This window comes from Mesoplodon mirus, assembly GCF_964341445.2.
Source record: "Mesoplodon mirus genome assembly, chromosome: 14".
NCBI lineage: Eukaryota > Metazoa > Chordata > Mammalia > Artiodactyla > Ziphiidae > Mesoplodon > Mesoplodon mirus.
In genome coordinates, this window is record NC_138990.1 from 16,720,648 (window position 1) to 16,747,111 (window position 26,464).

The 26,464-nt window shown below is 35.3% G+C and overlaps 1 protein-coding gene across 1 annotated transcript in view; it reads right to left on the minus strand.

Moving 5' to 3' along the window:
* The window catches only part of TSGA10 (testis specific 10), a 93,619-nt gene that overhangs the window by 42,147 nt on the left and 25,008 nt on the right, over positions 1–26,464 (minus strand). Inside the window, exons 4-9 of the mRNA XM_082643278.1 lie at positions 22,194–22,259; positions 20,987–21,154; positions 20,030–20,185; positions 14,031–14,201; positions 13,864–13,941; positions 12,784–12,935 (exon numbers count right to left, since the gene is read on the minus strand). Coding sequence (XP_082499404.1) covers positions 12,784–12,935; positions 13,864–13,941; positions 14,031–14,201; positions 20,030–20,185; positions 20,987–21,037 — 608 coding nt within the window. The 5' untranslated portion in view covers positions 21,038–21,154; positions 22,194–22,259. The remainder of the gene's footprint in view (positions 1–12,783; positions 12,936–13,863; positions 13,942–14,030; positions 14,202–20,029; positions 20,186–20,986; positions 21,155–22,193; positions 22,260–26,464) is intronic.

Sequence of the window (26,464 nt, forward strand, 5' to 3'; positions counted from 1 at the left end):
TAAAAGAAAGAAAATAAAACAGATGGTGTAAATAGCAGAATGAATATAGTTGATCAATGAGTTAGCAAACTGAAAGATCAAATTGAGGATATTTCTCAGAATGAAGTATAAAAGGACAAATAAATTGAAAACATGAGGTGAAAAGTTAGAAGACTTACCAAACCTGACTTTAAGACTTACTATAGTAACCATAATAGAGAGCCCAGAAATAGGCTCACATTTATTCAGTCAATTAATTTTCAATGAAAAGCAATACAATGGGGAAAAGAAACAATTGGTATTGGAACAACTGAATAGCCATGTGGGGAAAAAAATGAATCTTGACCCCTACATCACACCACATACAAAAGACATAATATAAAAGCTAAAACTATCAATATAATGCTTTTGAGAGAAATCACAAACATATACATAAAAAGTTTTAACCAATTTTAGTAAATCAAATCCAAGAATATAGAAAAACTATAATACATCATGTCCAAGTGGAGTTAACTCAGGAATGCAAGGTTGGTTTACAATCTAAAATTATTTAATGTTATTCACCATATTAACACCCTAAAAAAAAGAGAAAAAAGCCATATGACCAGATTAATAGATGCAAAATAGACATTTGACAAAATTCAATATCCACTCTTCATATGAACGCTGAGCAAATTAGGAATAGAACTTTTTCAATCTGATAATAGGCACCTACAAAGAGCCTACAGCAAACATCACAATGGTGAATGGTTGAATGCTTTCCTACTAAGATTAAGAATAAAACAAGGATGACTGCTCTCATCCTTCTATTCAACATTATACTAGACGTTCTAGCCAGAGAAATAAGGCAAGAAAAAGAAACAGGCATTCAGATTGGAAAAGAAGAAGAAAAACCCTCTATTCACAGAAAACATGATAATCTATGTAGAAAATCCTACTGAATCTACCAAAAAAACCCTATCTTAACAAGTGAGTTTTAGCAAGATTGCAAAATACAAAAGCAGTACACAAAAATCAATTTTGTTTCTTACACAGGTATACTCATTTTATTGCATTTTGCTTTACTGCACTTTGCAGATATTGCTTTTTTTTTTTTAACTAATTGAAGGTTTGTGGCAACCCTGCATCATGCAAGTCTATTAACACCATTTTTCTAACAGCGTTTGCTCACTTCATGTCTCTGTGTCACATCTTGGTAATTTTCAAAATATTTCAAACCCTCCACCAGCAAAAAGATTGACTTGCTAAAGGCTCAAGTGATAGTTAGCATTTTTTAGCAATAAAGTCTTTTTATTTTATTTATTTTTGGCTGCGTTGGGTCTTCGTTGCTGTGCGCAGGCTTTCTCTACTTGCGGCGAGTGGGGGCTACTCTTTGTTGCAATGCATGGGCTTCTCATTGCAGTGGCTTCTCTTGTTGCAGAGCACGGGCTCTAGGCACACGGGCTTCAGTAGTTGCAGCACATGGGCTCAGTAGTTGTGGCTCATGGGCTCTAGAACGCAGGCTCAGTAGTTGTGGTGCATGGGCTTAGGTGCTCCACGGCATGTGGGATCTTCCAGGACCAGGGCTTGAACCCATGTCCCCTGCATTGGCAGGCGGATTCTTAACCACTGTGCCACCAGGGAAGTCCAGTAAAGTCTTTTTAAATCGAGGTGTGTACATTGTTTTTTAGACATAATGCTATTGCACACTTAAGAAACTACAGTATAGTGTAAACATAACTTTTATATGTATTAAGAAGCCAAACAATTTGTGTGACTTGCTTTATTGTGATATTTGCTTTATTGCAGTGGTCTGGAACAGAACATGCAATATTTCCAAGGTCTGCTTGTACTATCAAAACAACAATAAGAAACTGAAATTTAAGAAGCATTTATAATAGCATAAAGAATGTGGAATACTTAGGTATAAATATGACAAAGGGTGTACAAGACTTGTACACTGAAAAAATATAAAACACTGTTGAGAGAAATTTTAAAAGATCTAAATAAATGGAGAGAGATTTTCTGTTTAGGGATCAAAAGGCTCAATATTGTTCACAGTTAATTTTCCAAAACTGATCTGTAGATTCCACATAATTCTAAGCAAAATCCCAATAATAATTTGTTTACGTTGACAAGATGATCCTAAAATTTATATGAAAATGTGAAGGACCTAGGACAGCCAAAACAACTTTGAAAATGAACTAAGTTGGAGGACTTAACAGTTTGATTTCAAGACTAATTATGCAGCTTCAATTATCAAGACAGAGTGATACTAGCATAAAGATGGAAAAACAGATCGATGGAATAGAGTCCAGAAACAGACTCACATATATGGTCAACCGATTTTTTGGAACAGAGTCCAGAAACAGACTCACATATATGGTCAACCAACTTTTTCACAAAGATGCCAAGGCAATTCAGTGGGTGAATGGATAATCTTAACAAATAACCAATGGATACCCATATACAAAAAACAAACAAAAAAACTACCTCTACTTTTATCTCATACTTTACACAAAAATTAATTCAAAAAGGATTACAGACCTTACATTTATGTAAGAGCTAGAACTATAAAACTGCTAGAAGCAAACAGAGCAAAAATTTTTAGTGACCTTAGGTTTAGCAAAGATTTCTTAAGTAGAATGCAAAAAGCATGATATAAATGAAAAATAATTTCAATTATGCTTCATCAAAATTTAAAGTCTTTGCTCATCAAAAGACACTGATAACAAAAAAAAAGGCAAGCTCTATACTGGGGCAAGATATTTGCAAAATATGTATCTGACAAAAATTTGTATCTAGACCTTATGAAGGACTTTTATAAGTTAATGATAAAGAGATAAACCAAGAAAAAATGGGCAAATACTTGAACAGATATTTCACTAAAGAAGATATATGAATGGCAAATAAGTAAATGAACAGATAATATCACTGATCATTAGGGAAAAGCAAATTAAAACTACACTAAGATACTACACACCTACTAGGATAACTAAAGTGAAAAGACAGATGATATCAAGTGTTGATCAGGATATAAAGCAACTGGCACTCTCATGCACGGCTGGTGGGAATATAAAATGGTAAAACAATTTTGGAAAACAGTTTGGCTGCCCTGGAAGCTATCAGGGGAACCACCACTGTGTCCTTAGGTAATAGGATCAGAGCAGCAAGGATTTACAGTTGTACTTATCCGGCTTTCGGTGGAGAGCTGCCCTTGACAATGGAGACCAACATTCTGTGCACCATACCTGACTGTTACAAGATCCTGCCTGATAACCCTCATTCAGTATGCATCTGGGAATAAAAAGCACCAATGCCTGCAGAATGGCATAGTAAATCAACAGTAATAAACTATTTTAAAATATAGTTAAATTCTACTGTAGTCCAAGAAGAATCCCTTCAAATGTCCTGACGGATTATTTTCTTAGCTTTCTTCTTGTAAAACACTTTTTTTTTTTTTGCAGTATGCGGGCCTCTCACTGTTGTGGCCTCTCCTGTTGTGGAGCACAGGCTCCAGATGCGCAGGCTCAGCGGCCATGGTTCATGGGCCCAGCTGCTCTGCAGCATGTGGGATCTTCCCAGACCGGGGCTCGAACCCGTGTCCCCTGCATTGGCAGGTGGATTCTTAACCACTGCGCCACCAGGGAAGCCCCTGCATGTATCTTTTCAAATTAGTTATTTTCATTTTCTTCAGATAAATACCCAGGAGTGGAATCGCTGGGTCATATGGTAGTTCCATTTTTATCAATAGTTTTTTGAGAAACCTCTACACTGTTTTCCATAGTGGCTGCATCAATTTCCATTTCCAGTGCACGAGGGTTCCCTTTTCTCCACATCCTCCCCAACATTTGTTATTTGTGGTCTTTTGGATGATGACCATTCTGACAGGTATGAGCTGATATCTCACTGTGGTTTTAATTTGTATTCCTCTGATGATTAGTGATGCTGAGCATCTTTTCATGTGCCTGTTAGCCATCTGTATGTCTTCTTTGGAAAAATGTCTATTCAGTTCTTCTGACCATTTTTAAATTGAGTTGTCTTTTTAAAACTGAGTTGTGGATAGCAGTTCTTTATCAGAGGTGTCTTTTTGCAAATACTTTCTTCCAGTCTCTGGCTTGTCTTCTCATCTACTTGACATTGTGTTGTGTGGAGTAGAAGTCTTTAATTTTAATGAAGTACAGTTTATCAATTATTTATTTCATGGATTGTGCTTAAGGGTTGTATCTAAAAAGTAATCACCATACCCAAGGTCATCTATGTTTTCTATGTTATCTTCTAGAGGTTTCATAGTTTTGCATTTTACATTTAGGCCTATGATTCATTTTGCATTAATACGAAAGGTGTAACGTCTCTGTCTAGATTCTTTGTTTTTTTGTGTGTGGGTGGGGTTTTGTTTGTTTCAGGGTTTTTTTGGGGGGGGGTTTTTGGTTTTTTGGTTTTTTTTTTTTTTGCACGTGGATGTCCAGTTTTTCCAGTACCATTTGTTGAAAAGACTGTCTTTGCTCTATTTTATTGCCTTTGCCTTTATCAAAGATCACTTGACTATATTTATCTGGATCTATTTCTGGGCTCTCTATTCTGTTCCATTGGTCTGTCTATTCTTTTGCCAATATCACACTGTCTTGATTACTGTAGCCTTATAGTAAGTTTTAAGTCAGGTAGTGTCAGTACTCCAATTGTGCTTCTTCAGTATCTTTTCTTTACCTCTCCATATAAACTGTAGAATCCATTTGTTAATATACACAAAATAATTTGCTGCAATTTTGGTCAGAATTGCACTGAACATGGAATATCTCTTCATTTATTTAGTTTTTCTTTGATTTCATTCACCAGTTTTGTAGTTTTCCTCATATAAATTTTACACAAAGTTTATTAGATTTAACTTAAGTATTTCTTTTGGAGGGGGTGCTCATATAAATGTGCTTTTAATTTCAAATTCCACTTCTTCATTGCTAGTAAATAGGGAAGCAACTGACTTTGTATATTAACCTTGTATCCTGCAACCTTGTTATAAATGTTTATTAGTTCCAGACATTTTTGTTGATTCTTTTGGATTTTCTAGGACATCATGTCATCTAGATTAGATTTTAATATTGAAATCTTTTTAGCTTCAAATATCCGAATTCAAACCAAACCAGTCTTGGAATCACTGGACATGGAGACCCAAACTAACTTTTTAGTAACAGTTACCTCTATTGATCATTCAACTCCATGGGATATTCTAACTTCTTGGGCCTAGAGATGTTTGATGCACAAATGCAGACGTAGAGACCTTTTTTTTTTAATGATATGCTTCTAGGAAATATTCTGAAAACACTCCAGCTTTTTAGAAGTGTTGAATTATCTGACATAGAAATCCAAACAGAAGAACTTCTACTACTAAAATATACCTGTTTAGCAAGAAAAGTTCATGTAAGCAGTATAGAAACACAGAAAATGAGTATTGGTTTTGAAACCTGGGGATTTTTTTTTTTTCACTAGCAATGAAACATAAACAGCAATAGATACATTTCTTTCTGGCTGGTTCAGCCTGAACACTATGGAACCTCAGTTTAGAGTTACAGAAACCTAAGCATGTGCTGAACTGTGCTCAGGACTTAACTTCTAACGAGTGGAGTTCACATGTGGGATAAACTTAAAATTTTTCTCATGAACTGACAAAATGGAAAACAGAGACAATGGTATTTTAACTATGCATAGGTTCATTATAATTCTTTGCCTTTTATACGTGTATATATGAAATCTATGATAAATGTGAGTGCGTTATAAAGACATTGACCTATTAAACTAAACGGACAGCTGACTTCTCAGCAGAAATAATTTAAGTCAGAAAACAGTAGGATATCATCAAAGTGTTAAAATAAAAATAATTCCCAAACTGAGGAATTCTCTACCTAGCAAAAATATCCTTCAGTACAGTAAGGTTGCAAAAGAGGTAGTGAGAAACACTCAGCTTTTGGATACATTTTGAAGACAAAATCAACTGGATTGGATATGGGTATATGAAAGAGAAATCATGGATCACTTCAAGGTTTCAGTATGAATGGAGTTTCCACTGACTGAGATGAGAAGACTGAAAGAGTGGGTTTGGGTTTGTGTGTGTCAGAGGGGGAAGGGTGGAGAAACTCAGGTTTGGAAATGTTAATTTTGAGAGGCCTATTAGACATCCTAGTGAAGATGACAAGAAGGTGGTTGGACATTCAAGTTTACAGTTCAAGAGAGAAGTCTAGGCTACAGATATACATTTGAGAGTCAAGACTAAATACATGATAGTGAACGAGATCACCTAGGCATGAGTATAGATATAAAAAAGAAGCAGTCTAAGGACTGAACTCAGGGACACTTCCAACATTTGGAGGTAAGGAGATGAGGAAGAACTATCAGAAAAGACTGAATAGGACAGCCCAAGAGATAAAAAGAAAATCAAATGAGCATGGTATCTCAGAAGCCAAATGAACAAAGTGTTTAAAGGAGCAGAGAAAGAGAATGTAACTGATCAACTTTGTCAAATGTTGCCGATAGGTCAAATAAAATGAAGACTGATAACTGACCACTGGATTGAGCAACAAGAAAGTAAATATTACCTTGAAAAGAAGTTTTGATAGGATGGTGAGGGAGAAAGGCAGATTATAGTAGGTTCAAGAGAAAACAAGAAGTGAGACATTGGAGCCAGAAGTTCAGGCAACTCTTTCAGTGAAATTCCTGTAAATGAAACACAAGATTTAGTACAAATAGAGGACATCTGAATAACATGATTACAAATCTGATTACAAAGGGACAAATACAAAACAATGCACCAACTATTTCAGAATTTATAATTTCTCAAGTATACACAGATCATTACCAAAAACTGGCCATAAAAGTAGAGAACAACAAATTTCAGAAATTTTAAATCTAACAGTATGTTAACAAAACAATGTAATTAAGCAAGAAATCAATCACAAAGGGAAAATTCATTATGTTTTTTGAATATTTAAAATCACACATGTAAATAACCAATGGATCAAATAAAAAGTCATAATGGAAATTAGAAAATATTTTATAAAGAAGTACATAACAAAACTTGTAGCTTACATTAAAAGAAGTATTTTGAGAATTTATGGCCTTAAGTGTTTATATGAGAAAAAAGACTTAAAAGTAATAAATGTAAGCATCCATCTTAAGAAATTAAAAAATAGAAAATAAATTTAAAGAAAATAGAAGAAAGGAAATAATAAAGAACAGAAGTCAATGAACTAATAAGACAAACAATAGGGAAATTGGTCCTTTGAAAAGACTAATAACAGACTAGAAAAAGAGCAAATCACTACTGATTCTGTGGACGGTAAAATGTTGACAGAATATTGTATACAACATTATTCTAAAAATGTTTTAAAATTTAGGGAAAATGGACAAATGCCACAAAAAAATATATAGAAAGGCATAAGAAGAAATTTCTGATTGTCCCTTTTTCCATTAAACAAATAAAATAAAAGCTTCCCTCAAAGAAAAATTGAGACCTAATTGGCTTCACTGGGAAGTAATAAAGTATTCCAGGATAATGAAAGAAGACAAAATGAATTGGAAAGATTATTATAAAGTTTATATTACCTTGATACCAAAATCTGATTCAAAAAACCAAGATTGGCAAATTATTAGCCAATCTCATTTATAAAAATACAGTTAAAAAATATTTTAAACAGAGCATTAGTTAACTGAGACCAGAAATTTATAAAAAGTATAATATATCCTGACCAATTTGACCAAGCACATCCATTCCTGAAAAAACACTCTCAGTAATCCACAAATAGAAGGAAACCTCTTCATTCTGATAGAAAACATCTGGGAAAAACATGCAGCTAACATCATACGAACTACTGAGAGTCTGAATGCTTCCCCTAAGATGTGGAACAAGACAAGGATGTCCACTTCACTGATTCCATTCAACAAATCAGTGGATGTTCTAGCCAGTGTAATAAGGCAAGAAAAATAAAGGGAAAAAAAAGCATGCAGATTGAACAAGTAAAAAGGTCTTTATTTGCAGATGATCTAATTATCTATGTAGAAAATTGAACGGAATCTATAAAAAGGCTACTAGAACTAAAAGGTATATTTAGCACGGTTGTAGAATACTGGATAAATAAAAAGAAATTGTAGGACTTTTGGTTTTAGCCCTGACATGTAAAGAGCTTAGGAGCCATCATTCCCACTGTTGTGGGGGAAATAAAAAGAAAGATGAATAAGCTGAGAATCAAAGACTTTTCATGGACATATCAGAGTAGTGAGTTGCAAGACAAATCACCACCCCAAAAACTGAAAAGTATGGCAAATTAGGAGACTTACAACTGAGATCTGCTTATCTAAAGCAGAAGTCACTGGAATTATAATTGGTTAAGAACATTTAAACAATAAACACCTCATCAAAGATATACAGATGGCAAATAGCAATATGAAAAGATGTTCCACATTACTTATCATTAGAGAATTGCAAATTAAAACAATGAGATATCACTACACACTTATAATGGCTAAAATACAAAAATCTGATAATACCAAATGCCGATAAGGATGTGGAGCAACAGAAACTCTCCTTCACTGATGATGGGAATGCAAAATTTTACAGTCACTTTGGAAGAGAATTTGGCAGTTTCTTACAAAGCTAAATAAGTTTTTCTATATATGATTCAGCAATTGTGCTCCTAGGTATTTCCTGAACTGATCTGAAAACTTCTGTCCACACAAAAACCTGCACATGAAAGTTTATAGCAGCTTTATTCACAACTGCCAAAAACTGGAAGCAATCAAGACGACCTTCAATAGGTGTATGGATAAACACAATGTGGTACATACATATGATAGAATATTATTCAATGGGAAGAAATGAGGTATCAAGGTATGAAAAGACATGGATGAACCTTAAATGCACATTACTAAGTGAAAGAAGCCAGTCTGAAAAGGCTATGTGCTGTATGATTTCAATTATATGACACTCTGGATAAGGCAAACATTACCTCAGCCAGGTGACCAAAGTCAAAATCAACAGTAATGAATCATATCAATAAGATGTACTCATGACACCCTGGGTATCTGTGTATACTAAAATGGTATACTTTAATTCTGTGATCTTTCTCTCCAAAACATTACCCAACCTAATCATGAGAAAACCATCAGACAAACCCCAACTGAGAGATATTCTACAAACTACCTGATCAGTACTCCTCAGAACTGTCAAGGTCATCAAAAACAGGGAAAGTCTGAGACTGCCAAGAGAAGCCTAAGGAGACATGACAACTAAATGTGATGTGGTATCCTGGATGGGATCCTGGAACAGAAAAAGGACATTAGGGAAAAACTAAGGAAATCTGAATAAATTACAGACTTTAGTTAATTATAGTGTATCAATGTTGAGTCACTAATTTTAACAAATGTACCATACTAATGTAAGATGTTATTAACAGAGGAAATTGGGTGTGAGGTATGTAGGAACTTCTCACTATCTTCACAATTTTTCTGTAAATCTAAAACTGTTATATAATACAAAGTTTAGTTTTTAAAAACAATTGTATTGATATTTTCGTATATAAGCAATAAACAATCAGAAAGTGAAATTCTAAAATTCCACTTACAACAGCATCAAAAAATGAAAAATACTTAGGGATAAATCTTACAAAAGAAATGCGAGATCTATATGTATAAAACATTGCGGAGGGAAATTAAAGACCTAAATAAAGAAATGGAAAGTGTTCATGAGTGGGAGTTTTTCCCCAATTCCAGTCAAATCCCCAAGCAGGCTTTTGTGTTTACACTATGAAGCTAATTCTAAAATTAAAATAAAATGCAAAGGAACCAGAATAGCCAAAACAACTCTGAGAAAGAACAAAGTTGGAGGACTAACATTACCTAATTTGAGGATTAAAAAAAAAAAGGAATCAGGAATGTTGTATTGGCATCAAGATATATATAGATCCACCAAACAAAATAGATAATCAAGAAACAGACCTAAATATATATGGACAACTGACTTACTACAAAGGTACAAAACAATTCAGTGTAGACAAGTAAGGAAAGTTTTTCAACAAATGGTGCTGGAACAATTGGATATCCATATGCAAAAAACTGAACTTTGAGCTACACCTTGTACTATATACAAAAATTAACTTGCATAGATTTAAATTTAAGAACTGAAACTATAAAACTGCTAGAAGAAAACACAGGAGAAAAATCTCATCTTAGGCTTGATAACAATTTCTTTAAAAGAACACAAAAGCTGGATATAAATTTTTAAAAATCAATACGTTTTACTTAATCAAAAATCAAAAACATTTCCTCTTTAAAAGACATTTAAGAAAATAAAAAGGCAGGCCATAGACTGGGAAAAAAATATTTGCCAAACATATATGTACCTAACAAAGGACTTTTATCTAGAATATAGAGAGGATTTTTATGACTTAATACTATAAAAAACTCAGTAAAAGTGTGCAAACGTTCTGAACAGACACTGAAGAAGATATATGTATGGCACATAAGGACATGAACGGATGCTCAAAATTACTAGTTATTAGAGAAGGCAAATCAAAACCAAAATACGTACCTATTAGGATGGCTAAAACTATAAAGATACTGCATACCAAGTGCTGGTGAGGATATGTAACAACTGGCACTCACACACTGCTGGTGCAAATGTAAAATAAAATAATACAACCACTCTGGAAAACAGTTTAATGGTTTCTTCAAAAGTTAAACATATATCCATGATATGACTCAGTCTTAGGTATCCACCCAAGAGAAATAAAAGCATATGTCCATACAAAGACCCATATAAGAATACTCATAACAGTTTTATTTGTTATAGCCCTAAACTGGAAGCAACTGAAATATTTATGTGGTATATTCATACAATGGAATACTACTCAGCAATAAAAAGGAATAAACTATTGATTATATGTGACAACATGGATAAATCTCAGAATAATGATTCTGAGTGAAAGTAGCCCAACAAAAGAATATATACTGTATGATTTCACTTATATAACATTTTAGAAAATCCAAACAAATGTCTATGACAGAAGCCAAATCAGTGGTTGCCTGGGGAGGGAAGGATAGGGGAGAGGTTAGAGGAGTATGAGAAGACTTTGTGGAGTGATGGATAGGGCCACTATCTTGAGGGTGGTGATGGTTTTACAGGTACACACACGTCAAAACTTACCACACTGAATACTTTAAATATGTGTAGTTTACTGTACATATATCAATTAAACTTGAATAATACTGTTAAAAGAAAACAACTGTACACAAAAAACCCTCTAACTTATTGTACATTTATCTGTTAGAATATTTTAATAAACCATGATAGTGCTTTCAAAGAATTTCTAATGACATGTGTAAATGTTTATGGTATACAATTAAGTGAAACTGGCCAAATATATAACTTAATATAGGATGATATCAATTACACAGAAAGCTTTTATACACACAGATAGATCTATTTCTGGTTAGAAAAATGATCTATGTTAATAATAGTTTTCCCTGAGTTATGGAATCATGGGTGATTTAAATTTCCAGTATGCTTTTCTCTATTTTCCAAAGTTTTCTTTGTTGTCCTTCTTATTTTATTACTATTTTTATTTTACCTGAGCTTGCAATATCCTTTTAAGCAGGAAAGTAAAAAATAAATGAAGGGAAAAAATTTAAGTGACTCTCTGTCCTGACAAGTGATTCCAATATATGCACCACAGACCCGTGAAAGACCAAAGAGGAGATTCTGGGAATTCACATATGAACCAAGTATTATATGTAGATTTAATAATATACTTCATACTCATATGAACTATTATATTTCATATGTTCATAAATGCACTGAAATTCAATCTTACTGAATCTGTAGAATGTCTATTTCTCACATCAATAGATACTACAAGTAAAACACTAACATGGAGGTCTTCAAAAACTTATTCCCCTACGTCATTGCCTGTAGGTTGCTTCAATTGGAATATCTTCTGCTACCTTTCTGCAATATGTAGAAAGTGCTAAGCACAGTACGTGGCATTCAATTAATAGAAGTTCTATTACATGTTCCTATTTCTCTGCTATGGCTTTTATTACATGCTAAACTACCCCTTTCCTAAGCTACTATCAAACCGGTGCTTTGTGCTTTCTTATATCATTCAGATCCCAGAACATAACTAAAGTTATAAGGTAAATTAAATGGTGAGGGCTTCCCAGGTGGTGCAGTGGTTAGGAATCCACCTGCCAATGCAGGGGACATGGGTTCGAGCCCTGGTCTGGGAAGATCCCACATGCCACAGAGCAACTAAGCCTGTGCCCCACAACTACTGAGCCCACGCGCCACAACTACTGAAGCCCGCACGCCCTAGAGCCCATGCTCCACAACAAGAGAAGCCACCGCAATGAGAAGTCCATGCACCGCAATGAAGAGTAGCTCCCGTTCGCCGCAACTAGAGAAAGCCTGCATGCAGCAACGAAGACCCAATGCAGCCAAAAATAAATAAATAAAATAAAAAACAAAAATAAATTATACAGTGAAATACCAAAGTCAAATATGCTCTTTACACAGAAGGGCTTTGTAAAAGCTATTTCAGCTAAACATTGAGGCTTTCTGCAAATATAAGATTAAGATTACTAGTTAAGTGTGGCGTTCCCAGTCTGTGACTGACCTTCAGGAAATCATTTAATGTCTGCTAAGGTGTCTATGACTGCTTCATAAAAGTCCTCTCAGAAAATACAGTCAACAAATAACTTAATTATCACTATAAAATACACTACAAAAAGCAGAGCTATTATTTATAGTTAAACTATTAGTTGTTTAATGGTAATTGAGTTTACCTCAAAGAATTATTCTCTGCTTTTTGTCTGCCAAGTTCACTTGCAGTATCCACTGCCTTTCTTGCTAGTGATTTCATTTCTTTTTCCATGGTGGTTATGGTTTCCTTCAACAGAGTCATATTTGACATTTGTTCCATACGTTCATCATCAAGCTATATAAGCAGAATGACAAAGTTACTGCCATCACTAAAAACGTTTCAGTAATCTTCCTAAAGAGACATCCTCTCTTTGTACAAACCGGTATATAAGATTCACACAATGAGATGATCAGATTAGACTTGAACGTTGCAGGAGACTGTATGGACAAGGCGACCATGGAGCAGGAACTCAGACAAGCCATTGCACAGCTTTTCCATAAAGCCTATCACAGTATACGCATCTATATTTTCAGTCTGGTTCAGCTGGACTATAGCACACACAGTTTATTTGCAAAAGGATATCTTATTGTTGCTCAGCCATTAACAAATTACATATATAAAGTGGGATTATGAAAAATAATGTTTTTCTCCTGCCTACTGCTTTTTTAAAAACTCATTATAACAACATAAAACAGATGAATTCAGAAATATAATCAATTAAATTTGGTTAACAGAAAGTTGAATTCCCTTAATTCTGCTTATATAGTCAAAACATTTCAAATATATATTCATAGCATCTCAAATGCTTGATTAGTAAAAAGGTGATGCTTCACAATTAAATTCAGTTTAAATACATTTCATTAATTGCCATTTCATTATAATTTTCTCTACCCTAGCTACTCTTTAGGTAGAATAAGCCAGTTTTTCAATCTCTGGCAATGTTATCGATAATGAAACAAGGAGATGAAAAAGTTGCTAAAATCCCTTAGAATGCATCCCTAATGGTTTTTTTAAAAGAACACACTTTGCAACCTAACACAAAAAAAGACTTCACTCACATTTTTTAGAAGGAAATAAATAATGAAAAAGTGACTATTTACACCATACATACTACCATAAATATATTAGGATAAAAAACCAACTTCTCTGAACACAGAAAAGGGGGAAAGGGGGGAATCACTGAGAGTTTATAGCCAAAAGTGCAAAAGTGATTTTTCTTTACATTATGAACTGTACACTCCAGCTCCTCTATCCTTTGTTCCAAGTGAGCCTTCTCATTAAATGCTGTCTCTTGGGCAATCTGTTTAAAAAACAAAAACAAAACAGAGCGCTTTCAATGTCACTGCATTGTGTCTCATAAATGCTTGTATAGATAAAATTCTTTCAAACCTTTAGCCTTTCCCTTAGACGATCTCGTTCTGTGGTCATTCTTTGTAAATCAGTGAAGGCCACATCTCTCTCAGTCTCCACCCGCTGGAGGATGGCATGTGCTGTTGTTGATTTAGGAGACTTATAGCTTTTCATCATTTCTCGTCGAAGTCGGGCAATTTCTTCCTGTGCCTATTATTTAAATACACAGATAGACTTTTATTTAACAAGCTTTAGAACAGAAATAAATACAGCTATCTTATAACCAGCCAGTTAAAATGCAAACCTATATTAATATGCATGCAGCAGGATAATGGTATAATTCCTTAATGAGTTTACACATATAAATGCAAATGATGCCCCCATATGTAAATGAATGTCTACAAATAGAAGCTTGGTTTACAAGCTTTGCCAAAAATTAAAAAAAAATTAATTTGGAAGCAGTCAATGAAAGAGACAGTGTTTTACGAAGAAATATATATGGTACTCCATCCATTTTTTTTAGACTTTTTTTTTAACATCTTTATTGGAGTATAATTGCTTTACAATGCTGTGTCAGTTTCTGCTGTATAACAAAGTGAAACAGCTATATGTATACATATATCCCCATATCCCCTCCCTCTTGCGTCTCCCTCCCATCCTCCTTATCCCACCCTTCTAGGTGGTCACAAAGCACCGAGCTGATCTCCCTGTGCTATGCGGCTGCTTCCCACTAGCTATCTATTTTACATTTTAGTGTATATACGTCCATGCCACTCTCTCACTTCGTCCCAGCTTACCCTTCTGCCTCCCTATGTCCTCAAGTCCATTCTCTACATCTGCGTCTTTATTCCTGTCCTGCCCCGAGGTTCTTCAGAACCATTTTTCTTTTAGATTCCATATATATGTGTTAGCATACGGTATTTGTTTTTCTCTTTCTGACATACTTCACTCTGTATGACAGACTCTAGGTCCATCCACCTCACTACAAATAACTCTATTTCATTTCTTTCTATGGCTGAGTAACATTCCATTGTATATATGTGCCACATCTTCTTTATCCGTTCACCTGTCAATGGACACTTAGGTTGCTTCCATGTCCTGGCTATTGTAAATAGTGTTGCAATGAACCATGTCTCTTTTTCAATTATGGTTTTCTCAGTAGTGGGACTGCTGGGTCATATGGTAGTTCTACTTTTAGTTTTTTAAGGAACCTCCATACTGTTCTCCATAGTGGCTGTATCAATTTACATTCCCACCAACAGTGCAAGAGGGTTACCTTTTCTCCACACCCTCTCCAGCATTTATTGTTTGTAGATTTTTTGATGATGGCCATTCCAACTGGTGTGAGGTGATACCTCATTGTAGTTTTGATTTGCATTTCTCTGATGATTAGTGATGCTGAGCATCCTTTCATGTGTTTGTTGGCAATCTGTATATCTTCTTTGGAGAAATGTCTACTTAGGTCTTCTGCCAATTTTTGGATTGGGTTGGTTTTTTTTTTTTTTTTTGATATTGAGCTGCATGAGCTGCTTTTATATTTTGGAGATTAATCCTCTGTCAGTTGCTTCATTGGCAAATATTCTCTCCCGTTCTGAGAGTTGTCTTTTCGTCTTGCTTATGGTTTCCTTTGCTGTGCAAAACCTTCATTAGGTGCCATTTGTTTACTTTTATTTTATTTCCATTTCTCTAGGATGTGGGTCAAAAAGGATCTTGTTGTGATTTATGTCATAGAGTGTTCTGCTTATGTTTTCCTCTAAGAGTTTTATAATGTCTGGGCTTACATTTAGGTCTTTAATCCATTTTGAGTTTATTTTTGTGTATGGTTTTAGGAACTGTTCTAATTTAATTCTTGTACATGTAGCTGTCCAGTTTTCCCAGCACCATTTATTGAAGAGGCTGTCTTTTCTCCACTGTATAGTCTTGTCTCCTTTATCAAAGATAAGGTGACCATATATGCGTGGGTTTATCTCTGGGCTTTCTATCCTGTTCCATTAATCTATATTTCTGTTTTTGTGCCAGTACCATATTGTCTTGATTACTGTAGCTTTGTAGTATAATCTGAAGTCCAAGAGCCCGATTCCTCCAGCTCCGTTTTTCTTTCTCAAGATTGCTTTAGCTGTTGTCTTTTGTGTTTCCATATAAATTGTGAAATTTTTTGTTCTAGTTCTGTGAAAAATGCCATTGGTAGTTTAATAGGGATTGCACTGAATCTGTAGATTGCTTTGGGTAGTATAGTCATTTTCACAATGCTGATTCTTCCAATCCAAGAACATGGTATATCTCTCCATCTGTTGGTATCATCTTTAATTTCTTTCATTAGTGTCTTACAGTTTTCTGCATACAGGTCTTTTGTCTGCATAGGTAGGTTTATTCCTAGGTGTTTTATATTTTTGTTGCAATGGTAAATGGGAGTGTTTCCTTAACTTCTCTTTCAGATTTTTCATCATTAGTGTATAGGAATGCAAGAGATTTCTGTGCATTAATTTTGTATCCTGCTACTTTACCAAATTCATTGATTAGCTCTAGTAGTTTTCTGGTAGCATCTTTAGGATTCTCTATGTATAGTATCATGTCATCTGCAACAGTGACAGTTTTACCTCTTCTTTTCTGATTTGGATTCCTTTTATTTCTTTTTCTTCTCTGATTGCTGTGGCTAAAACTTCCAAAACTATGTTGAAAAATAGTGGTGAGGATGAGCAACCTTGTCTCATTCCTGATCTTAGAGGAAATGGTTTCAGTTTTTCACCATTGAGAATGATGTTGGCTGTGGGTTTACTCCATCCATTTTGCGATAAATTTAAATTCAGCACAATTCAGGTAGAATACTGGTTTAAAAAATATCATAGTGCTCCAGTCTTTCTCTCCAAAATGTATATGCCGGGCTTCCCTGGTGGCGCAGTGGTTGAGAGTCCGCCTGCCGATGCAGGGGACACGGGTTCGTGCCCCGATCCCAGAAGATCCCACATGCCGCGGAGCGGCTGGGCCCGCGAGCCATGGCCGCGGAGCCTGTGTGTCCGGAGCCTGTGCTCCGCAACGGGAGAGGCCACAGCAGTGAGAGGCCCGCGTACAGCAAAAAAAAAAAAAAAAAAAAAAAAAAAAATGTATATGCCATTTCCATGTCCTGGCTACTTTTACCCTGACAGACAGGCCCATCAATCCTTACTGACAACACAACAAACTCTTTACACACTTGTTCAACAACCATCCTCAGGTTCCAAATCTATTCCATATCTACAGATGATTTCATATCCTACTTTTTGAATCCTACTTTTGTTTCACATCTTTTTTTTGAATACCACCCTCTCCACTGGCTCTTTCTCTACTTCTTCAACCATGCACACGACTCCCATATCTTGAAAAACTGTCACTAAATCCTGCTGCCCCATTTACCATCAAATGTCTCTTTTTCCTTTGACAGGTTTTGTTTTTTTTTTAAGTGCCATGGATTGTACATCTTGCCTGTTCCTTACCTCCCACTCTCTCTCCCCAGTCTAACCTGGCTCCCATACCCACCACTCTGCAGAATTTTAGGTAATGACCTCACCAAATCTAATGGCCTCTTCTCAGTTCCTGTTCTTGATATTTTGGCAACACTTGCCATTGCCTTCAACACTCTCCTTGAGATTCCTTCCTTCCTTGGGCGTATAACACTGTTCTGCCTTAGTTTCCTGTCTTCTTTATCTCTTTCAAAGGCTCCTCTACCAATTGAATAAAACTTCCCAAGATTCCATCTTGACTTCTCTGTTCCTCTATTTATACCTTTCTCATTCAGAAACTTCATCCATTCTGAAGGCTCAAAACACGACTTCTCAATCTACATACTCAGCTCTTGCCTCTCTCCCCACTCCAGTCTCACATTTCTTACTGCCTGATGGCAGTTACTACCTGATGTACCGCCATCACCTTACTCTATCTCTCTGAAACCAAACACATCTTTTCCCTCAAATCACCAATGACTTTCCTGTTTCTTTTTCTATTACCAAAATTCTTCAGTCATTCAAAACAGAACTTCAGTGATCTCCATTTGTCCCTCCTTTGTGCTAAAATCAAACCTTGTTAAGTTTTCTTTTTCAGTGTCTTTTGCATCTGTCCCTCTCTTTATTTCCACTGATAGCATCCTAGATTAGTCCCTTAATGCTTCATGCATGGACTACTGTTAACAGCCTTCTAAAGAGTCCATGGGGACTTTCCTGGTGGTGCAGTGGTTAAGAATCCGCCTGCCAATGCAGGCGACACAGGTTTGAGCCCTGGTCCGGGAAGATCCCACATGCCGCAGAGCAACTAAGCCCGTGGACCACAACTACTGAGGTTGCATGCCACAAGTACTGAAGCCCACGTGCCTAGAGCCCATGCTCAGCAACAAGAAAAGCCACAGCAATGAGAAGCCTGCACACTGCAATGAAGAGTAGTTCCCACTCACCGCAACTACAGAAAGCCGCGCTCAGCAACAAAGACCCGATGCAGCCAAAAATATAAACAAATAATTAATTTAAAAAAAAAGAGTCCATGGTTTCCCCCTCCTCCAATTCTCCTGAAGGATAAATTGTTATATAAGATGATAACATAGAAAGATTAGGTAAGAGATAATAAAGAATCGTTACCAGATTAAAATTGTAAAAATGTAGCTTTCATTATATTTCTTCCACTTAAAAAAAACCCAGAATGTCCATTGCTTATAAGAAAGCAAAGTATAAACCTCCTATAGGGCCCACTGAACAGCTTCTACCATGTAGTCTAGAAATTGGCAAACTATATGTAGTTCACAGGCCAAATCCAGCCTGCCTCCTATTTTTGTAACTCCGTAAGCTGAAAATGTTTTTTATATTTTTAAATGGTTAAAAAAATCAAAACAAGATGAATATTTCACAACAGGTTAAAAGAATATGAAACTCAAATTTCAGTGTTCATAAATAAATTATACTGGAACACAGCCAAACTCATTCATATATTATCCATAGGTGCTTTCACACTACAACACTAGAGTTGAATAGCTGTGTCAGAAGTCACATGGCCTGCAAAGACCAAGCTATTTCTTATCTGGGCCTTTACAGAAAATGTTTTCAGACTCCTGCTCTAGTCTAGTCTACCTCTCAAGCCCTTACTCCACTGACATATACTTTTACTCTAGTCATAAACTGATCCATTTATGTACTGACTTTCCCACCTTTATCCTTTGCTTCATACCATTCCTTTAGTCTGGAATGTTCTTTCTTACCCCTTTCAAGATAGAAGAAACCCCATTCATCCTTCAGGACTCAAACTCCACATCGTCTAGCAAAGATCTTGATAACCATAACTAAAAGTACTCACCTCTTTTATTTCTTACAATATCTTCTAGACTACTTACACTAAAGTAACAAAAAGTAAATACAAGACAATATATTTTATCTCCCCAACTAGATTGCAAACATAGAAAACAGTGTCTGGCTTATTTTTTCTATCTTTTAGAGTAGCAAGCCCAGAACCTTGCACTTAGTAGCTGTAATTCTTAATAAAATTTGATATTTTAAAAATAAATTATATTGGTGATATATGGGGTTTATTTGTTGAGTCAAGAAGCCATTTGATTAATAAGGGTTATATAATCTTAAGCTAAAAATAGAGATAAACTACAAACTGATTTTACTCTGTAAATTAAATTATATGGCAATTCCTAAAGTGATTGACAGTACATCAAAGTGATGTGTTTGTATTTTTTAACCCCCAAGTCCAAATTTTTTACCTTGAACTCACCACACCCTAACATATAACACTTTCCCCATTTCTTATTCCAAAAATCAGACTATTTCTATGCATGTATATGAGTTTTTTCAGATATGGGGATAACACGTGTGTGTGTGTGTGTGTGTGTGTGTGCGCGCACACATACACAAATACATTACATTTCATTAAGAATATCATAAGAACAAAGGCAATTCCCAAATGTTAGATTAATTTGATTGACAGATTTAAGCATTCTCATAGAACTTAAAGAATTACCTATCTCTAGAATTGAATATTAGTATTTCCGTATTTTGTTTACTTATAAATAAGTTTACCTGCTCATACAGAAAAGAGGTCTTGTCTCTCTCAGATGTGAGAACCTTGACATTACCCTGAATTTCTACCAAATGACGCTCATATTTTTCCAGCATGCATTTGAGTTTTTCACGGTCTCTTCTTGTCTTCAAAAGCTCTACATCACAGTTTGTACCCTACAATTATTACATAAGAAATCTGAATAAACAACAAGGTCCTTCTGTAGAGCACAGGGACCTATATTCAGTATCCTGTGATAAACCAAAATGGAAAAGAATATGAAAAAGAATATACATATGGGGCCTCCCTGGTGGCGCAGTGGTTGAGAGTCCGCCTGCCGATGCAGGGGATACGGGTTCGTGCCCCGGTCTGGGAGGATCCCATATGCCGCGGAGCGGCTGGGCCCGTGAGCCATGGCCGCTGGGCCTGCGCATCCGGAGCCTGTGCTCCGCAACGGGAGAGGACACAACAGTGAGAGGCCCGCATACCGCAAAAAGAAAAAAAAAAAAAGAATATACATATGTATAACTGAGTCACTTTGCTATACAGCAGAAATTAAACAGAACATTGTAAATCAACTATACTTCAATAAAATTAAAAAAAAAAGAAATCTGAAATTATTCTTTGACATGTGTTACTGATAGAAAGGTGCTACTGATGGCAGCACACGATCTCTAGTTAAGCAAACATGACGATATAATGAAATGATGAGAAAAGTTTAAAAATCGCCTCTCCTTTAAACAACTTCATCCCAAATTGCTCCACATTTGTATGATTACCCCCAACCACTACTAATGCTGGGGATAAAGGGCAATTTCAACGGTCCACTGTGCTATCAAAGAGAGCTCTGTCTCCCATCCTCCTTGGTATACCAATTCATGCCAAATTAAAAGGAATTATTTCCAGATTAGATAAATCAAAGAATAAAACTCACTGAGCAACAAACTCCAAAATATTTACAAGTTTCCAAAACCTACCCGGGAAGATGGAGATGGGCGTCTTGGGCTTTCAGATCTACTTCTGATCATCTTTCTCAAATTTTGAGCTTCTCTCTTGTAGTATTCTCCGTTTGCTTCTAAAGTTTTGACAAAGGAATCAAGTCTGGAAGGAGATTTATTTTGTGCTTTTTCAGTCTCTAAAATTATCTTGCCAAGGAGGAAAAAATTAGGCCATTATTTCAAGCTAAACTATAGCATCATTTTCTAAATGAAATTTAAAAGCAAAAGGATCCTTAAAAGGATCCTTAAAAATAATAAATTTGGTATTTTGAAAATAATTCAAAAAATAATAATTCATCAATACTTTTTAAAAAGCAGTTAGATACCTTTCTTTTCCAGCATTTCTGAATGTAGTGTATTTTTATTTCACTGAAAATGTCCCTACATTTACTCAATAACTTTGAAGAAAAAATAGTGAAGAAATTTCAGAGAGGCCAGAATTGTTTCTTGTATCAGATCTAGTAACAAATCCTAGAAATGGAATTAATTTGCTTAGAGAAACTTGTATGCTACTATTAAAGCATCTGTTCGTAGCATTCAAGCTCTGTTCAATAATTGTTCAATGAATGAATAAATTAAATGAATGCTGGATATTCTATACTTGTATATACTTTCAAGTGCATTTCCATTCACTTTAATATATTTAGAAACATTTGTTTTACAACATTTATTTTACCAATACTTTATTGGGAAAAAAGTACAGATATTTTAGAGAGGATGTTTCAAATATTTTAAATGATAACACTAAAATGTCTAATCAGAGCAATTTTCATTTCACATTGTTAAAGAGAACATATTACTCAGAACTAAGTAACAACATTTGACTTAAAAATATTTATTATTAAGAGGAATAAATGTGTACACAAATACATCTTACATTTTGAGAATTAAATTACTCACAGCCATCATTTTAATCAAGTAACAGCTAAGAGTATTAATAAAACCAACCAAAAGTTCTCTCCAGCCCCAGGAAAGAAAGGGGTAATGATGAAATAGAGCAAGAATAGCATCGCTCTTACGGATGGGAGTACCCCTAGGCATCAGGCAGAGAGTGCTGATTTTAGAAAACAAACATTTTTTATTGTTCACAAAATGCATGAGAGCCAAAACATATGTACAATTTTTGCTGTCCTACTAACAGAATAAACATGATTCCTTAATATATATTTATGAAAAATGTACTTACAGATCTGAGCCTTTTTATTGTATCTTCCAATACTATTATATTATCTTGCTGGCAAATGAGTTCAATCTGAAAAACAAGCCAGAAAAAATTGTTATTTAGGTGTAAAATGTTTAAACTGATTTCATTGGAAAGAGAGCATCAAAAACAGAAGCTGCTTAAAAATAAAAACATGCAGACAGTGAATACTTTATGAAAGAAAAGATAATCCACTCTTATGTTTACCTACTTTTGATGGTAAAAGAACCTAGAATGAAATGAAGCAGTTCCTTTAAATTGTCTAATGTTTTGTATAAAATACGAATTGATTTTATTTTGTCAAATTACTCCTCATAAACTGGAACTGTTAATACTAATTATAATTCTGAAGATGATAATGGGGAAGAGTCAAAAGAATGACTAGAGTAAGTTTTCCCCAGTCACCACAGTCAGAAGTGATTGCTCTTTCCTTTGAATTCTTTTAATAATTTAGTTCAATCCAACCCACAAAATACTTTTTGTATCAGTTTTATAACATTGTCTTAAAAAGTCTTACAGTATAGCCACCTGCAATCATATATCTAGTCTATGACTAGATTATACGTTCCTGGAGGATAGTGACTATGTTTTTATGTAAAGCTGTAAATCTCTTTGTTAAAAGTTGGCATATTAGTTTAATGGATTTATTTCTCAATTCGTAAACCTCCCCCTTGTTATTCTAATCAAAAATGTCTCCTGTTATATTTTAAATTTGAATTTTCTGCAATTATTGCTTCTCATTTGTTCTTTAGACCAAAGTTCTAAGATTTCTCTGGCAGTTATATTTTAGTTTATGAAATACTAAGGGGTGTTAAGGTATGGAATATAACTTACATACAGTTTAGATAAGGTTATATATAGTTTTGGAAAATTTTGATAATTTTTCAATGCTTTAATGTGTACTACTACGTAGACACTAAAAAAAATGGATCTATACTGAATTATGTGCAAAGATGTCCCTATATATTAAGTATAAAAACTCACACTGCCAAAATTTTTATCTAGTGTGAGACATTCTTGTAAAAAATAAATTTATACACACATATCCTAGATACAGATGGAACATAACCAATAAGTAAATTGAGCAAGATAGATTATGTCTAGGTATAGCAAGGTGTGATTACAGTACATATTATTTTCTTCATTATACTCTTCTATTAAAAAAATACGTATTACTTTTATAAAGATAAAAAAATTAATGCTTATTCCACTCTGAAAAACAGACTTATAACTGGCCCAAATGAAAAGATGCCAGCCCAGTGCTTTCATTTATTTGACAATTGTTTAATGAGGGTCTACTATGTGTCTGACATTGTGTTACATGCTGGCTATAGCAGTGAATAAAACAGACAGAAACCTCTACCCTCATGGAGCTTACATTCTCGTTGAAAAGAGAAAAATAAAAGATAATAGGTAAAGTATATATCAGACAGTCATTGTGTCATTCAAAAATATATATTGAGCATTCACATCTGTTCTATACTTAAGATTTTTAAAAAGCGAATAAAATAGACAAAGATCCTTGCCTTTGGACACCTTAAATTCCAGCTGGATAGACAACAAAAAATAAACCTAATGAATAAATTACATACTACATTAGAAAAAAAGAGCAATATCCTTAAGAATATTGGGAGTGTTTATGAAGGAATAGGCTGGAATTTTAAAGGGGGTGATTTTTTAAAGGGAAGTTTTAAAGGGAAGTCCCCACTGAGGGAGTCAACCATGTAAAAATTCAGGAGAACAATATTCCAGGCAGAACATTCAGCTATAGCAAAAGGCAAAAGATTGTCTGCTAAATTCCAAGGAATAGTAAGGAGGTCAGTGTGGCTGCAGCAGAGGGAAGGAGGAGGAAAGTAGTAGGAAAGTGCTAGAGAAAAATGAATCAGGGAGACAGAGAGGGAATAAGCATGTGTGGTTGGGGGTGCAGGTCAGAAACCGATACAGGCTTTATGCCTTGTCTTCCTCATGGTAGGTTCTGAAGCATTTTTGACCGAATCACATACAAAGTAATAGTAACGACAAGAGCTACCAGAGATCCAGTCCATTAATGGCCCCATGTTAATTAAAAATATAAACTGTATGAAGAAACTAGTAATGGTAAAATTGCAATTCTGTTTCTTCATATTTCACAAACTTGTGTTCAGTAATCTGGGAAACACTGCATTAAGTCATGAATGATAACAACTCAAGAAGAAAAGATCAAAGAAGGCTTACGGTTGTGGGAGCTTTAAAATATGTCCCAAAATTCTGATACTCTTTCCTTCAAAAGATGGAGCTTAATTTCTCTCCCCCTTAAGTGTGGTCTATACTTAGTGACTCAATACTAAAGAACAGGATATGGTGGAAGTGACGGTATGTAACTCTTGAGACTGGATCATAACAGGCACTGGAAATTCTTCCTTGTTGTCTCTTTTGGATCATTGGCTCCAATGGGAAGCCAGATGCCATAAAGAATATATCAAGGGACTTCCCTGGTGGCGCAGTGGTTAAGAATCTGCCTGCCAATGCAGGGGACACAGGTTTGAGCCCTGGTCTGGGAAGATCCCACATGCCGCAGAGCAACTAAGCCTGTGCACCACAACTACTGAGCCTGTGCTCTACAGCCTGCGAGGCACAACTACTAAGCCCACGTGCCACAACTACTGAAGCCCGTGTGCTACAACTACTGAGCCTGCACTCTAGAGCCCACGAGCTACAACTACTGAGCCTGCACTCTAGAGCCTGAGAACCACAACTACTGAGGCCACGTGCCACAACTACTGAAGCCCGCGCGCCTAGAGCCCGTGCTCCACAAGAGAAACCAGCTCAATGAGAAGCCCACACACCGCAATGAAGAGTAGCCCCCGCTCACCGCAACTAGAGAAAGCCCACGCGCAGCAACGAAGACCCAATGCAAACAAAAGTAAATAAATAAATAAATAAACATATTTTTTGTAAAAAGAATATATCAAACAACCTAGGGAGAGGTTCATATGTCAAGGAACTAAGCTTCCTGCCAAAGCCAAGAGTCACCTGAATAAGTCATCTTAATGGCAAATCCTCCAATACCAATCAAGCCATGACTGGAGCCTGGCCATCACCTTGATTACAATTTCCTGAGAAAGCATGAACTAGAACTACTTAGCTAAGCTGCACTTAAAACTGTGAGATATAAATGTTTGTTGTCTGAAGTCATTAAGATTTAGGGGTAACTTGTTACATAGTGATAGATAATAGTAAACCCTCAAAACATTTTCATGGAATGAATGATGGAGGAAGTTACTCAGTGGACTTTAAAAACATGACTAAAAGTAAACTCTTCTGAGTAAATAAATATAATACTATCTCAATTCTAGGCAAACAGTAGTTTTAGCTCAGACTCTACCTCCACATATCTAAAGAATAATCTCAAATAGTACAGGGACCCAAACATTCTCAGCTCTCAAATTAGAAATTCTCCTGTTTCAAGTCTCATCTCGCAAATCAGACAAGGAATCTCTCCCCAGTGACTGGATGCCTAAACTGTACACCCAATGACTTCATGATGATAACAACATGCATTGGTATTCACATTCCCAGCACCTTTCATGCATCTTTCTAATCCCCATTCTACCTGGAACATCCCCTTATTGAGGATGGTGTTTTCATTTCAGGGCATTTTACCAACACAAAGGACCTATTTCCATTTTGTCCTCTCTTTATTAACTTTCCAATGTTTTCCCTGCATCAGCAATGTTATCTCTACCCTAAGACTACAGTCCACCTCTTCTACAAATAGCTTTCCAATTCTCGAATACACTAAACATTCCACATCATACATATATGGATATCTATTTCCTAGAAACACTCTTTTCTGAGCTAGGCAGAATTTCCGTCTATGAATTTAATATTTTCAGTTTTAGGTAAATCCTAGCTCTTTTATTTTAGATGTTCTGCATTCCTGAAATTCTTCTTTTTGATAGCAGAGGATTCACCCTCAAAGAGTACTCACTCTCTCTCTAGAACACAGACCTTAACAACCCTTTAAAATTGATGACTTCTAAACCAGGCATTCTCTTTATGGGAATTTGGCCAACTAGGCTTCCCACAGTCTGGGAAGGAGTGCTGTTAATTTTAAATTTGAAGAAGAAAACAAGAAAGACATAATAAAACATCAATCCAGTGTTTTTTGACAGTTTTTATAATTAAGACTGAACTCAATTTACCATTAAACTGTGAATGAACGATAACTATTACTAAAAAAGAAACAATACAAAAAAGTTTGTTGAGAATGTTGA